At 38.5% G+C, this 17,164-nt stretch overlaps 1 protein-coding gene across 1 annotated transcript in view; it reads right to left on the bottom strand.

Moving 5' to 3' along the window:
- Nucleotides 1-1,807: 1,807 nt before the first annotated feature.
- The window catches only part of ERFE (erythroferrone), a 17,452-nt gene continuing 2,095 nt past the window's right edge, over nucleotides 1,808-17,164 (bottom strand). The window contains exons 2-8 of the mRNA XM_070753075.1: nucleotides 14,515-14,628; nucleotides 11,927-12,029; nucleotides 8,883-9,106; nucleotides 4,027-4,135; nucleotides 3,414-3,504; nucleotides 3,079-3,157; nucleotides 1,808-2,699 (exon numbers count right to left, since the gene is read on the bottom strand). Of these exons, the coding sequence (XP_070609176.1) occupies nucleotides 2,601-2,699; nucleotides 3,079-3,157; nucleotides 3,414-3,504; nucleotides 4,027-4,135; nucleotides 8,883-9,106; nucleotides 11,927-12,029; nucleotides 14,515-14,628 (819 nt within the window). The 3' untranslated portion in view covers nucleotides 1,808-2,600. The remainder of the gene's footprint in view (nucleotides 2,700-3,078; nucleotides 3,158-3,413; nucleotides 3,505-4,026; nucleotides 4,136-8,882; nucleotides 9,107-11,926; nucleotides 12,030-14,514; nucleotides 14,629-17,164) is intronic.

Below are 17,164 nucleotides of genomic sequence, written 5' to 3'. Positions count from 1 at the left end.
CCTATGCCCATTCTGGACATACTGCTTAAATAGTACTTGAAGAAGCCAGAGTGGATTTAGGGGAAAGCTATTAAGATGAAGTACACTGAGCCCCATGAAGAACAACTAAATATTTAGTTTATTTAGCTAAGGGAAATACAATAGCGGGCTATATTGTATGCAGCTAAAAAGTGCTCCATACAAAAGGGGATGGATCTTTCTCAGTTGACATTGAAAGGACAAGGATCAGTGAGCCGAATTAAATGAAGGATTCAAACTTCAAGTAAGGACTAGTTAAGCTGGGTATTGAGAAAAGCTTAATGGATTCTTTTATTGAGCAAGAAATGTTAGATCTCTATGGTCCTTCCAACTCAGAAGTTCTATGTTTTAAGTGAGACATTGCAGTTCAGCCAACAATAGTTTGGCTCGTGTGGATGTCAGCAAGTATTGCCATGCTGTTTACTATTTGTTAGAAGCTGTGCAACAAATGGAATTCAAGCCAGGAAGGAATATTTTCCAATTTAAAAATACATCTTCAGTCAAACATTTTCAATATAGCAGTGTTTTCTGAGCATTTGACTGGACAAGTAGAATTTCAAAAGTACCCGTAAACAATTAGATATAAAATTATACCTATAAATTGGTGCTCTCTGTTGAAATTGTTGAGATATTAGGACTAGCTCCATGGTTCTTTTATATGATAAATCTACTAGAGAGTTATTTTTCTCTGTGTGTCAGCTTCATTGTTCGGCCTATTTCTTTTGTAACTAAATAAAACACATTTAAAAGTGGGTGCATGGGTTCATTTTTTTAAATATAGTAAACTAGGGTTGCTATAAAGATATATTGTATAGTATACGTACGCATGCATGCCCCCCACACCACATGTAAGTAAATAAATAAGCATATAAAAGAGCTTCAATTTGCAGATGATTGATTGTGCTGCAGGGCAGGGCAGTGCCTAGGCCTTATCAAGCCAGTAGCATTTCCAGAATGAGAAGGGTGGATGCACAACTTACTGAGAATATGTTTTCCCTAAAATAGAACTTTTTTTTAATGCTCAGCTTAATCAGTCTGATGCCTAGAATACTAAATGTGCTGCAGATGCTTCTGCCCTCTAGTGGTCTTTAAAGGTGAAATTGAATTTTGACTTTCCAGTTTCTTACATAATTTTCAAATTCCGAGCAGACAAGTAGCTTACTAGAAATTTATTTGTATGGAAAAGAAAGAAAAACCCCTTTGAATGTAAAAAACTAGGTATCAAAAAATACTCCTTTTTCTGGGTGCTTTTATTTTTTAAAAAAACATTTTTAGGAAAGGAAGATTCTAAAATGCCATTATTCTTGAACTTCCTGAATATTTGAGTGGGCTTAGTGTAGTGTGGTTTCTGTGGGACTGTAAACTTGTGTTTGAACTGAGCTGGTGTCTGTCTGTTGCTATAATCCCAACCAGTTTTGCTGAAATATATTATGTGATTATGAGAAGGAGGAGCAGTTTAAAAAGTGGCTTTCAGGTTGAAATAGATAAGGGTGTGTCTTCTGCATTTCTCTGATACACAAATTAGAGAAATGACTTAAAATTTTGCCTACGTGCCAGTGGTGCTGTAGGACTAGTGGGTGGTGCTGTGTAGGTTTTGTTGGATATCACACTACAGTTCTGATACCTACAGGGAAAATAAAGACTATTACTCGGAAAGAAATGTTCCCTTACTGTAATCGGTAGATGACCGAGCTTGTCACTTCATAAAACAATTAGAAATTAAATTAAAAATGCACTTGCCCTTCCTCCATGCATTGGATTTAGTGCACCGAAACAATGTAATCTCATAAGTGTAAGGCAGCAGTTTAATATGGTTAGCAGTGTTTATAAGCAACCCAATATTACTGTAATTATCTGTGTCAATATGGTTGATAATAATGTCAACATATAGTGTCAGCAGTTAAGAGCCATAGAGTACAATACAAAAGAACATGTCACGTTGGTTAATCTGGGGCAGTGGTTTAGATATGGGACCAGGAAGATTTGACCAAAGTTCATTGTCTACTATGAGAATACATGTGACTTTAGGCCTGGCATGATCTTTTCAGTCCAAGAAAAGTTATTGGTGGGGATAATTATTAGAGGACAGGGTTTACCATCATGAGCTCTTGTAAGAAAGATAAAATACAAATGCAGAAAAGTTAAAACACTGGAGGATTTCTGTAAGTACATACATGCAGAGTGGTAGAAATGTTTGATACCCATAATGAAAGACTGAGCTGATAAGACTATCTTTGGGAATGTTTTACAAATGTTTTACAAAGAAATTCTGTTGTGGGAGGAACAGAAAGTACTGTATATCCTTGGAATTAAGTAGGGTTGAGAGCCACATCCAAAGGGTCAACTTTCAAACTTTTAGTGCTAAAGGAAAATATAAATTTGTCTTCAGTCAAATGTAACTTGTGGTCTTGCTTCTTTTGGATGTTCTGCCACATGCTGAACTCTTTATACAATCACATTTTTCACCTTTGGTGATTCCTTCTAGTGATTCCAATTCCACTTGACCAAAAGACAGAAGCTTAGCTTAGAACTGATTAAAGGCAGGATTTCAGTTTAAAAATGGGCAGATCTGGGTCACTGTCTTAGATACCTAAGAGAACACCCCTGAAATCTGACCCACTTCGTACAATGAAGGAGGATCCTGTTGCATTATCTATGAAAACTGAAGCATACTGGCCAGCCTATAATAGAGAAGGTCAGAGTTAGTAACTAGGCTCACACCTATGCTAAATCATGGTGTTTTAATTATGGTGTGTTAAAGAACTAAATTGACTAGCTTCACATAACATATTAAGCCAAGTATAAGCAACCCACATTGTGGTGGATATGATGTGTAATAACCGCAGACATTGAACTAAACACAAACCTTGGGTTTAGTTGGCTTTATCTAGTACCTAGCACATTCTGAAGATGAAATAAATAGGTAATTATTGTTAACAGTTTGGCCTCTACTGTCCTCATGTCATGAAATGTATTCTTTAAAATAAAATCAACTTAAAGTTGGATATTTCTGAAATCATACAGCTTTTTAGTATGAATGCTTGCTCTCTAAAAACTCACCTGCAGAAAAAGAATTCCACTGACGGAAATAGTGAAATATCCATTGATTTTGTCCAAACTGCTGACTGTTTCCAGAGAACTGAAAACAAGATAACAGGATCTTTAGTAATGGATGCCAGCCCACAAAGTGACCCCTTTTTAATTGACCAATTTGCTCTAAAATCACATCCAATCTTGCTTCTCACCTTAACCTGTTTAGCTGTAGATAAGAGATTAGGTGAATTAACAACATAGGTCATTAATGATTACCTATACTGGGATGCAGAGGCAGGACTGGATGCAGTAAGACTGAAAAACATGCTTTCCAAACAAATATTTCTATCCCAATCAATCACCTTTTCTGGCGGCAGAGTGATTCGACACAGATCAGCAAGCGCAGGCGATCTTGGGTCCGTGACTGGGACCTTGTGGGATGGATCTGAGGAACTGCAAGAGGTAAGAAAGAATCAGGTTGGGCTGCAAAAAGTGCCAGCATCTAGGAAATAACCCCAGATGCTTGATGTTACTAAGGGCATTTGCTTTAATATGCTTAGTACTCCAGTGACCATCACTATCTCAGAGATGAGTCACATAGCATGATCCACAAGTTTTTGTAGCTTCTGCCTTCTTTTGTTGCCTGAAAGCACATGAAGATATTTAAAGAATCTAAGCAACCCAAATCAGCCCATTCCATCCCTGGTTTAGCAAAGATGTACATGACTTTGCTAGTAATCTTTATATCATCCATTACTGCCAAATTTCCCCCTGACACTAAATTTTGGGGTTTTATATTATCATTTTTTAAAAATTCAGCTGAGCGTCAGATTTCACTCTCCTGTGGGCAGAATTAGTTTTTCTTTTATAGAAACATTCTTTGATCAAATAGAAATATCTTACCAATTCTTGATGTAGAGTTTGTACAACGAATTAACCATGTACAGTATTATTTATTTCAAGTTAAGCACTTACCAACATACAATCTGGCACTGAAAATGTAGTATCCACTGACAGGGGCCACATATTGACCATTGTTGAGGTTAAGACCTAGGCCACGATGGAATAGTTCCTCTTTCTTAGGCTAGTACCAAGCAAACAAGAAAGGGTCATTCAGTTAAATATATTTGCTAAGATCAAAATATTTAACCTATTTAAAAATAGTCAACTAAAACACATAGTAAGTGGGATGGAAAAATCAAAGATGGAAATAAATCAGGCAGTTGGCATGTCCAATGTTGAGTCCGTTGCCATCTGATGGGAATCAAAATCAAACAAAATTTGACAACCTTGCCCTAAAATTAAGCCAACCCAAAAGAGAAGAAAACTGCATATTTCTACCATACTTGGTAGAAAATAGAGTTGCATGCCATAAATGGTCTTAATTCATGTTTTTCAAACCTGATAACTTTAAAATGTGTGGGCTTCAACTCCCAGAATTCCCTACCAGCTGGCAGGCAAATTCTGGGACTTGAAGCCCAGACACCTCGAAGTTGCAAAGTTTGAAAAACACTGGTCTTAATTGTCCCATCTGGTTGTACTACATTATTTGATCTTCCCTCTAGAGTGATCAATGACAATACATTGAAGCTAGCTAATGAAAATTCTAGTCTATGTGTCCAGGACAGAGAAGATATTATAATGATAATTAGATGAGGAGAATCTTATTACAAAGACCACTAGAGTCATAAGGGGGGGAAAACCCTCTTTTATGTTTTTTTGTTCCATATGGGGATATTTAAATAATAAAGAGTGTTGCAAAGAACAAAGATCAAGTATTACTTATTTGTGAATGCTTATTTGTTACTATAACTATGGTTGTGAATAGCAAGTTAAACCCAGATTTATTTTGAGCACATTCTCAGGAATTAATGGGACTTTAAATCAGTAATGATTAACATAAATGCAAATAAAGTACCAAAGTAGGTCAAATGACAAGTAATAAAAAAAATATCTCTTCATCAGCAAAGTGGCTTTTTCGGGGTGGGTGGGGGAAGTGTTCCAATCAGGGATTTTTTTTAGTTTCAGCTTTAGCAAGGCAATCTTTACTTGTTGGCTCTTTTCAATAGAGAGATTTAATTCATTCAGCATGAAGAATTAAAAAAACCCAATCTTGCTGCTAAATTTATAAGGTCAATCTTATGGTGCTAATGGGCTACCAAAGGAGGGGGACATGCATTGCAGCCCATGGGTTTCCTGTCTTAATTTAGAAAACACCTAGGTTAAAAACTAACCATGAAATCATATTTTTTGCTAGCTGAACTGCATGTGCTTGCTCTAATCTGATAGAGATTAGCTGGGAAGTATGCTAAGTGTAAAATAAACTAGAGGTTACCCACAGTAATTTTCCGACAAGCATATTGGTGATATGGCAGCTATGTACATTTGAGAATAAATAAATAAGCTAGAGCCAACCCACCGTCATTTAATATTGGACATCATGGACAGGCTAATCCAGCAGCCTGGCCCAAAATGTCAGGGTTGTGTGAAAAGCCAATAGTATGTTTAATGTTTAAAGAGATTTGTATGCCACCCAACTCCAGTGGACTCTGGGTGGCTAACAACATATAAAAGTAATATAAAAGGTGCAATGGGATAACAATGTTTTAAGGAAGGAGCCTGCTGCTAAATATTATGGGAGGACATAGTGATAATTGAAAAGAAGTGGTCTCACAAGTAATCCAGGCCTATGTTATGAAAGGCTTTGTAGATGTACTTGAATTACATCTGGTGGCTCCCCGGGACCCAGTCCAGGTCACAGCAACAGTACTACATAGGCATACCTTGATGGGATGGGCAGCCAGGAAATAAATAAAAGTGAACAGGGTTTTTGAAACCAGGAATGAATACAAATACAACATAGATTTGTACAAAGTCCCTCTTCATTATACCGCTACTTGCTCTTCAATCAGATTATCTCCGAGACCGCCTTCTGCCGCACGAATCCCAGCGTCCAGTGAGGTCCCACAGAGTGGGTCCTCTCAGGGTCCTGTCAGCCGGACAATACTGGCTGGGGGGGGGGGCTAGGGGAAGAGCCTTCTCTGTGGGGGGCCTAGCCCTCTGGAACCAGCTCCTCCCAGAGATTCGCGCTGGCCCCACCCTCCTTGCTTTCAGAAAAAGCTTGAAAACTCATATTTGCCGCCAAGCCTGGGGCCACTAGATCTCTCCCCCCTGACCATCAAGTGACCTATGGAGTGAACGAAAAATTGAAAGTTTTTAAATTGTTAGGATCTTTTTAATTTTTTTAATGGTAATTAATTGGATCAAATTGTTTTACTATGCATTCTATGTTCGTTGTGAGCTGCCCCGAGTCCACGGAGAGGGGCGGCATACAAATCCAATAAATAAATAAATAGGTGGGTTGCTCCTGGTTCGGCCTGGTTCTAAGAACCAGTGGTACTAGTGGTGGGAGGCTCCATCCACCCATCTAGGATGCATTTGTATGCTACCCCGAGTCTGTGGAGAGGGCGGCATACAAATCTAATTAATAATAATAATAATAATAATAATAATAATAATAATAATAATAATAATAATAATAATGCTTCTACGCATGCACAGAAACATTGTGCGTATGCGTGAGTGCGCACACAAACCGGTAACAAAGGGTTTTAGAACCCACTACTGATCAAGAGGTATAAAAGAATAAAAATAACTTTTTTGTACTGATAATTCTTAGCTGCATATATTTGGATGACCTATTCAGCAGATTTATATAGATATTTAAAAGGAGTATAGAGTGAAAAACCCTGAGTAACCCTACAAAGTAGGAATGTAGAAATAGATATTTTCTGTCCTAACAATACCAACTGGATCTGCTCTGGAGAAATTCACACACACACACACACAATTCTCAGGGCTAGTCCAACAGTGATCACAACATGATAGATGCTCAACATGCACCCTTGCAAAAATTATCATAATGATGGTACCCACAGTTAATTTTTTTTTAAAAGCCAATTACGGTATATTCTCATAAACACTGACCTCTCATCTCTTGATTGGCAAGCCCTATACCCTGTAATACTGCCGAAGACTATTACAGTATAACATTTTCTTACTTGAAATCAAAAGAATCATTAAGTTATATGCACCACTAATAACTTCCCAAAACAAGGAAAAAAAACCTACCATAATAATAAGGAAGCTCCAATTAAAAAATAATAACCTTTGATGCAAAAACAAAATTGTCCACATAGTTGTGGCTTCAAAAGCCGCTACAACAACGTATCAGCCACAACTCTCTATACTAAACATAAATGACCTTTGTGATAATATAAAAAGCAACTGTGTCTTCTTCGCAGATTATGTAAAACTATTTAACATCTTCAGCAATGCTACTACCCTTCAAAAAGACCTTGACTATGTATCAGAATGGTCAAACAAGTGACAACTTCAAATCTCAATCAACAAATGCTCAGTCTTACACATTGGCAAAAATAATCAAAACACAAAATACAGACTAGATGATCAATGTTGTTGATCCTCATTCAGTTAAGGACCTTGGAGTACTCATTTCTGATGATCTAAGTGCCAGGGCCCATTGCAACAGCATTGTTAAGAAGACATTAAGAGTGTTTAACCTAATCTTGTATAGCTTCTTTTCTGGCAATATTGTACTTTTAGCCAGAGCGACCAATACAGCTCATCTCTCTGGAGCCCACACTACATACTGTATTAGACATTAATACAATTGAGAATGTCCATAGATATTTCACAAGAAGAGAACTACACCACCTTCGATCTGACCTAAGTGTTGCACACAAAATTATCTGCTACAATGTCCTACCTGTCAGTGACTACTTCAGTTTCAACCGCAACTATACGCGAGCACACAATAGATACAAACTTAATGTAAACTGCTCCAAACTTGATTTCAAAAAAATTGACTTCAGCAATAGAGTGGTCAATGCCTGGAATACATTACCTGACTCTAGTTTCTTCCGCAAACTATCAAAACTTTAACCTTAGACTGTCTACCATTGACCTCACTCGATTCCTAAGAGGTCTGTAAGGGGTGTGCATAAACGCACCAGTGTGCCTACCATCCCTGTCCTAATGTCCCCATGTTTTTGTAACATATCATGTACACATAACCATGCTTGTACATCTTATATATTCACAATCATATTTATACTTTGTGATTGTATACATGCTTGACAATATAATATAATATAATAGTATATTATAATATAATATAATATAATATAATATAATATAATAAGTAATATAATATATATAATTAATATAATATAATATATAAAAATAAAGACACCATGATCAATTGAATTCAAAACTTCTAAGAGACCAAGGAAGAATAGGGAGATATGCCACCCTTATCCCACTAGATATCATCCACAAATGCAATTAATGCCTTCTCATTACTATACCCTGGTCTAAAACCAATTGAAAAGGATCCAGACAATTAATTCCAGAATCCTCTGAAGCCAACCACTTTCTCAATAATAGAAGATAGGACAAAAATGAGTTGATTCTTGAGGAGGGGGTGATCCACTGCCGCAAAGAATTGGCAAAGCCACCTTCTCTTGTAATGTTACCGTTGCCTGGATCCAATGACCCACCATCTCCTATGAGGCTTTAACTAGTTATGGATCTAATACATAGATGGGTTCACTTAGAGCCCCCATCATTGTCTCTAATTCAGAATTGCAAGTTTTCCAGAGAATTAAGCCAGACTCCAGAATCTACATTCTGAGAGAATCCCCATAGATTGCAATCTGATCTAAGACTGTCCCCATCCTCTCATTACAGACAACAAGCAAGGCCCTTATTTGAACAGTGCATTCAACTTCTTTCTTTTTGCTACTCACTATATAATAAAGTTGAAGTTCTTGAAGGGACCGCCGATCCACTGAAATGTTCTTCCGGGTCTGGCAGTGGAATGCTGCTTCTATTCGTCCTTGTCCCCTGCTTTTTATCAACGGGACCCTATTTTGAGGGAAGAAATTTTCTTCTTTTCCATTTTCATCTTCTCCATGCTGGCACGTTTTGCTGGTGGTTTTCATATTGATCCTTTCTTGCTTCCTAATTATTCCTGAGCAGTCAAAAATACGGAGATTTATAACAGAAAGGCCTCATTATATCCCATTCTCACAATATGGTTGACCTGATTTTCATTTTCGTTTTTTCTTTTTATTGCCAGAGTACATCTTACTTGGTTGTAAGCACAAGTTAATGGAAATCCTCTCCAGGCAATAGCTTTCCATACATCATACAAGGAGAGACATATAGCCATTCCTTTCCAGTTGGTTACCCCACTGAAAAGCCAGTATCTACAGTGTGACCATCTCCAGGCATTCCTTTCTCCAGGACCAGTCTGAATAATGTATAATGTATTTCAAGAATCCCATGCAATCCAATTCAACCTGTGCTCTCTGGATTCCAGCTTAAGATGGATGGATGGATGGATGGAGATTATGTATGTATGTATGTACATACGTACCTACGTACATATGTTTACATATTTTTGCTGAAAAGGAAGGGAGCCTAGTATAGATTTATTTCGAGCTTGTTATGCTCTCGTCAGCTTGACATACCCTTACTGGGATTTGAATCTGTAGGCTTCTGTGTGCAAAGCAGGATATTAACCTCTAAGCTACAGGCTCACCTTCGAATCAGCATCAGCTTTTACCAGGGAAGAGGAAAGCAAGTTGCTTCCTCCTATATTTGGGAATACCAGGGCCATTCGACAGAAAACAAACGTATGTATGTATATACAGTGATACCTTGTCTTACGAACTTCATTGGTTCCAGGACGAGGTTCATAAGTTGAAAAGTTCGTAAGACAAAACAATGTTTCCCATAGGAATAAATGGAAAAGCAATTAATGCGTGCAAGCCCCAAATCCACCCCTTTTGCCAGCCGAGGCACCAGTTTTTGTGCTGGTGGGAATACCCTGAGGCTCCCCTCCATGGGAAACCCCACCTCCAGATTTTGCGATGCTGCAGGGAAATCCCAGCAGGGAAATCCCAGCAGGGGAATCCCAGCATCGCAAAAACGGGTGCTTCGCTGGCAATAGAAGTCCGGAAGTGGAGTTTCCCAGCGAGGGAAGCCTCAGCGAAATCGCAGCATCGCAAATGCTGCAATTTCGCTGAGGCTTCCCTCGCTGGGTAACCCCACCTCCAGACTTCCATTGCCAGCTGAAGCGCCTGTTTTCACACTTGTGGGATTCCCCTGCAGCATCGCAAAATTCGGAGGTGGGGTTTCCCATGGAGGGGAGCCTCAGGGGAATCCTACCAGCGTGAAAACGGGCGCTTTGGCTGGTAACGGAAGTCCGGAGGCAGGGCATCTCCGGCGGCAGTGGCGGGTTCGTAAGGTGAAAATAGTTCGGAAGCAGAGGCAAAAAAATCTCAAACCCCAGGTTCGTATCTCGAAAAGTTTGTATGATGAGGGGTTCGTAAGATGAGGTATCACTGTATATACTTTGTGTATGTGTGGATTCACGCAAAGGTATCTCTTATCCAAAATCAGACAATTTTACTGTATTCAGGGAAATTGACTGTTTAGTGATGTCACCATTACATGTTGGAAGGAGGAAGGGCTGCTCTGTACTCCCTGTTGAATTCTACATAGGAAGATATTGTTGTGAGCCATTCTGAGTCCTCGGAGAGGGGTGGCATACATCTAATAAATTATTATTATTATTATTATTATTATTATTATTATTATTATTATTATTACCTAAATAGGGTTTTGGCTCTCTGATACCTTGTAGGCTACAATATCCTTCAGAGATATAGCTACTTCATTACTTATGCTGTTATAGTCTTCATCAATCTGGTTACTTTTTGACATGCTGGAAATACATTAGCCAGATTTCCTAATTATAGAATTGCATTTTCACACCATTTAGTGAGATCAGATTAAAAATAAAACATCACTCCCAGAATAGTAACCACGGCCTATTAAAAATTATTGGACAAAGTCACAGGATTCCCTTTAGGCAAATAAGCAGAGTCTGAGGATGAAAGAATGGAGGGCTAACTAAGCAATCTCCTAATGGGGGGGGGACACTGCACCCCACCCCAGTATCTAGAATTGGTCACCAGCCAGTTTCTGGGGAGCTTATTTATATATTGTAAACTTATTCAGAATGCAGTGTTCTAAGATTCCCCAGAGTGTTTCACCTGCTTGGCAGTGGTAGAGAAAGGAAAAATCTGAACAGTACATTTTAAAGACCAGGCAGTAAGTTAGCAAATGCTAAGTATCCCTAATAATGCAGCAATTTGAAGCAGATATTAAATATACCCTTTTAAAATCCATTAATTTTACTTTACTAACTCCATTTGGGCTGGAAGTAAAAGAGAATAAGCCAATGACAATTTTATTTCTATGTTTGATACTACATGTACCACATGTATGTAATTTATATAAATAGCATAAGTCACAGACTTTAAGCATGCCATATAGGAGGGTCAATCAAACCTACACCTTAAAGGCCTTCTTTGTGTGATCTACTCAGAAATGTGTCCTGATCAAATAATTTAAGATCCTCATAATTTAAGAATACATGTAGCAGTGTCTTTTTTGTGTGTACTAAAATCCCTAGGAATTCATAACATAATCCCCTTATAACTGACTAACCATACTACTCTTTATTAATTGTGAATGGGCCTCCAAATGCCTGAGTGATATCCTACCTTCCTTACTCCATCTGCTATATACTCTAATCTAGTCATTACATTATATCATTTGTCCTTGTAAAAGGAATTTTAAAAGGTTTACCCACCGAATGTCAATGTAATGTGACAACCATACTATCAATGCACAAAGTCAGCTTATTTACTTTTATTATATCTTAATTTAATTTCATCATAATGTATTTGCTTGCAGTGTAGTAATTTTTGTTCCTTACCTTTGAGCAGCAGCTGGAATTCCCTCAGCAATTTCTCCTGAGTAATGGCATTTGGACGAGGTTGGGCTGACTCTGCAGCCTCCAACAGGCCTGGGATGCCAAACTGGAACCCAAATTCACCACAATAATTAGGTTCCACTCCTTCAGGTCCAAACATAAATTCTTTTAGCTCCTTATTGTCCATATCTATGGCACCTCTTTTATTAATTTGTGTTTGTCCCTCTGTTAATTAATCAGTTCTGAAACATTTTGTAATCCCTCTGATACAGGAACAGTGTTTCATCACAATATCACTTGTAACTATTTTTTTTATTCTTCTTGAATCTCTATTCATCTTGAATAGAATTTATTCTTCTTGAACCTCTCACCCTTTTACAAATTAACTAGTGTTAATCCTAAATATTTTACAGGCTGTTCTGGTAAAATCCAGTGAGAGGAAACCATAAAAAAGCAGATATGCTTAATTATGGTCCAGAGTATATAGTATAGAAACATAGAAGACTGACGGCAGAAAAAGACCTCATGATCCATCTAGTCTGCCCTTATACTATTTTCTGTATTTTATCTTAGGATGGATATATGTTTATCCCAGGCATGTTTAAATTCAGTTACTGTGGATTTATTTACCACGTCTGCTGGAAGTTTGTTCCAAGGATCTACTACTCTTTCAGTAAAATAATATTTTCTCATGTTGCTTTTGATCTTTCCCCCAACTAACTTCAGATTGTGTCCCCTTGTTCTTGTGTTCACTTTCCTATTAAAAACACTTCCCTCCTGGACCTTATTTAACCCTTTAACATATATAAAGATAGTCACAGTCCACATGTGATGGAACTTTGATACAAAGCTAACAAGGTTGGGTTGTTTGCTGTCATCTCTCTAGGGTTCCCTGACTGGCAGACGGGACCCAAGGTCATTCTAGGGTTATGCCATATATTTCAGTATTCCTATGTATTGCTTGTTTGCTGTCTCATTATATGTGGTTATGTTATTTCTTTATACCTCTTTGGAATAAATCCTTAAGTATCTACACTCTTGTAGTTAAACCTATTGTGCTGGAAACAGCAATGCAGTCAGACATACAGTTAACTAACTTTCCTTGGATTTGTTGTGGGAATACCTAAAAGCTGTCAATTGTCTCATTTATCACAGTCAACTACCCTAGAAAAAAGATGAAGAAAAGGTGAAAAAAATTGAACTGGAATTAATTGCCAAACTTGGCCAGCAGCAAACACATGCTCCAGTGATGGACTCCCATGGGTATGGTCAGGTACGCAGTACCGGTAGCAAAATTTTGGTCAGGAACACAGTATCGGTAGCAAAATTTTGATTTTTTTAAAAAAAAAATCCATTCTGGGCTCTGGGTATGTTTTTCCTACCGCAGTAAATGAGTTTGAATGTGTATAATTTTAGAAGAGCTGTGTGTGCGTGTGTTTTCATACACTTTACATAGTAGATAATCAGGGGTGGGCTATTGCCCGGAAGTGGGAGAACGCAGTGAGGTAGCGAAAATGGCGCTCCACCCTGTTGTGGTTAGCTCTGGCCCAGCTCCTGCCCCAAGGACTGTGGATGTGGGGGAGACATCCACATGCTGCAGGCCTGTTTTGCTCCCGGTGGAATCTGCTGATGAAGGTTCCTCTGACCAAGAAGACATGAGTGACAGGGAGGAGGAGAGTGTGGCAGACAGCTCAGAAGGAGATCAATTATCTAGCTCTTCCTTGGATTCGGAACAAGAGTTAATGATACAGCCACGCATGCGGAGAGCGATGCATAGGCAGCAACAACTGAGAGATTATTATCAAAGAAAATGAGGCCACCTGTGGTTGGGTGGGGCTGTGGTAATTAGTATGTGGGTTTGGCCATTGTGGAGGATTATCTGATCGTTGTGTTTCGTGCCTGCTTTGCTGACTTTGACCTTTGTGTGCTGATTTTTCCCTGCTTTGAAACTAAACCAGAGCAAAGTGTGTTTCTCTTTGTGAAAGAAGAAGGACTGTGAATTGCCTCACAGCTGCAAGCTAAGTATCACAGAACAGATAAGGGACTTGTACAAATTACCAGTTTGTTTGGAGATGAGTGCTCTTTGCTATACAAAAAGAGTGCTTTGTTTATTTGCATTTTCAATATAAAGAACATTGTTTTGAATTTTCAAACGTGTGTGTGTCTTAAATTGTATCTGTGCATTTTCGGGAGGATTCTACCAGAGAGCTCGACAGAACACACCCCAGAGCATCAAATGCATAAGCCACGCCCACAGTGTAGTAGTAAAAAATTTGATAGCCCATCACTGACATGTTCTAAACATGGATTAGCTGCAATTACCAAGCCACACCTATTTCTGTGTGTCTGGCTAATGGAGAAGGGATCAGTGTAACCTTTTACTAATCTTGTAGTTCATACACTTATGCAATTTTAGGAAAAATGACCAGTACTCTATATTTTTAAAATGATGACGTTTGACTGTTTGTTACCAGAACAAGTTAGGAGATTCGACTAAATCAGTGACTGAGGTTGTGGGAGCAGGACTTCAAAATCTTCAAACATAGGGAATATCAAAACATAGGCAGCCTGGTTAAAATTGATTACAGTACCTTATTCCTTCTGGACTTGTTTTTATTCATTTTTTTGCTCCTCACTTCGTTGTTCATGAGGAGCATCCAAGCATTCCGGGAATCAGAGCTACGAATCTTTTGTGGAGTATTTTCCTTTGAATAAGAAGAAAAAAGTTAAAATAAGAAAAAAATTAAAACAACTATACAGGTTGATACCAAAATGTACACAACCTGGGGAAACAACAATATCTCAAAAAGCACTAAGAATTATCAATAGCTTTACAACCTGCTGTTCCAGGTATGAATCAGAAAATTATTTGCCATCTGGGCTAGTTTTCCTAAAGTACTACTACTCATGTTTGTTGGAATATAATTCTTCAACATTTTTAACCAGCTGGTCATGGTGGCTGAAAATTGTGGAAACTGTAATTTAGAAAAGCTAATAGTCACTCAATTGGGAAAGACTGATATGAATTATCTGTTTATACTGCAGCTTCCTATTATTCCAAAAATAATTTGCAAGCTCTTTTCATAAGGATGGTTGATCAGATTGGGGTTTGCGCTGTTTTGTCTCTCAAAACATACATACTACTGTCATCTTTGAGGATATTTTTTGTTGTGGTTAGCTCTGGCCCAGCTCCTGCCCCAAGGACTGTGGATGTGGGGGAGACATCCACATGCCGCAGGCCTGTTTTGCTCCCGGTGGAATCTGCTGATGAAGGCTCCTCTGACCAAGGAGACATGAGTGACAGGGAGGAGGAGAGTGTGGCAGACAGCTCAGAAGGAGATCAATTATCTAGCTCCTCCTTGGATTCGGAACAAGAGAATGATACAGCCACGCATGCGGAGAGCGATGCATAGGCAGCAACAACTGAGAGATTATTATCAAAGAAAATGAGGCCACCTGTGGTTGGGTGGGGCTGTGGTAATTAGTGAGGCTGCTATAAATAGCAGCCTGTGGGTTTGGCCATTGTGGAGGATTATCTGATTGTTATGTTTCGTGCCTGCTTTGCTGACTTTGACCTTTGTGTGCTGATTTTCCCCCGCTTTGAAACTAAACCAGAGCAAAGTGTGTTTCACTTTGTGAAAGAAGAAGGACTGTGAATTGCCTCACAGCTGCAAGCTAAGTATCACAGAACTGATAAGGGACTTGTACAAATTACCGGTTTGTTTGGAGACAAGTGCTCTTTGCTATACAAAAAGAGTGCTTCGTTTATTTGCATTTTCAGTATAAAGAACATTGTTTTGAATTTTCAAACGTGTGTGTGCCTGAAATTGTATCTGTGCATTTTCGGGAGGATTCTACCAGAGAGCTCGACAGAACATTCTCCATCTACATTTTAACTGATTTTTTTCTATTTTCTTGTCTAAACTATTTGTCTAAACTATTCCTAACGAATGCATCAGATAAATATAGATTCAGTGAGGTTCTTTAAACTGTCTTATCTTTTATAATTCTCAGAATGACTTGCTATTGATATAAAATGTTCCCTCTTTATTTCATTTTTTCCTCAAATATGCTCACATTTCCTGATCCATAAACTCTTAAGTGTTGTAATCAGGAATGAATCACATTTCAGAATGACTCCAATTTTCTCAAGCCAGAAAAAATTACATCAAGTATTTTCTAAATTTGTGTTGAGTTTGAAGTCTGGGATTTCAGGTTATTGCCACATAGCTTACCTGGTTACAACAAGAGCTGTTCCTCTGTAACTTCTTGTTGTTAGCTGCGAAATCATGTCTGACCCTTTCCGATCCCATGGAAAAAATTCCTCCAGGCCTTCCTGCCCTCTGCCATTCCCCAGAGTCAGGGGTGGGTTCTGCCTTACCTCACTGCCAGTTCGCTTCCTCGTGTGCCACGCAGGCACACACATGTGCAGTACTAAAAACCCAGCTTCTACACATGCGCAGAAACAAAAAACAGCTTCTGTGCATGCGCAGAAGTGAAAAAAAGATGGCAGCGCCCAGAGATGGGTTCTAACTTACCTTGCAGCCAGTTCGCTTCCTCCTACATGCGCAGCACCAAAAACCCCGAAATAAATAAGTAAGTAGAAACATAGAAACATAGAAACATAGAAGACTGACGGCAGAAAAAGACCTCATGGTCCATCTAGTCTGCCCTTATACTATTTCCTGTATTTTATCTTACAATGGATATATGTTTATCCCAGGCATGTTTAAATTCAGTTACTGTGGATTTACCAACCACGTCTGCTGGAAGTTTGTTCCAAGGATCTACTACTCTTTCAGTGAAATAATATTTTCTCACGTTGCTTTTGATCTTTCCCCCAACTAACTTCAGATTGTGTCCCCTTGTTCTTGTGTTCACTTTCCTATTAAAAACACTTCCCTCCTGAACCTTATTGAACCCTATTTAATTTAAATGTTTCGATCATGTCCCCCCTTTTCCTTCTGTCCTCCAGACTATACAGATTGAGTTCATTAAGTCTTTCCTGATACGTTTTATGCTTAAGACCTTCCACCATTCTTGTAGTAAGTAAGTAAATAAATAATAAAGCCAAAAACAAGATGGCAACTGCATGCACAGTGCTGGAAACTCGGCTTTTTCACATACTCACAAGAAAAAAAAATTTAAAGCAGAAAGCAAGATGGTGATTGCATGCACAATGCTGGAAACTTGGCTTCTGAACATGGTCAGAAGAAAAAGAATCAAAAACATTCAAAAATT

Source organism: Erythrolamprus reginae, chromosome 5, assembly GCF_031021105.1.
Source record: "Erythrolamprus reginae isolate rEryReg1 chromosome 5, rEryReg1.hap1, whole genome shotgun sequence".
Lineage (NCBI taxonomy): Eukaryota > Metazoa > Chordata > Lepidosauria > Squamata > Dipsadidae > Erythrolamprus > Erythrolamprus reginae.
The sequence above is the reverse complement of the archived record's forward strand: the minus strand, read 5'-3'. Positions and strand labels throughout refer to the sequence as shown.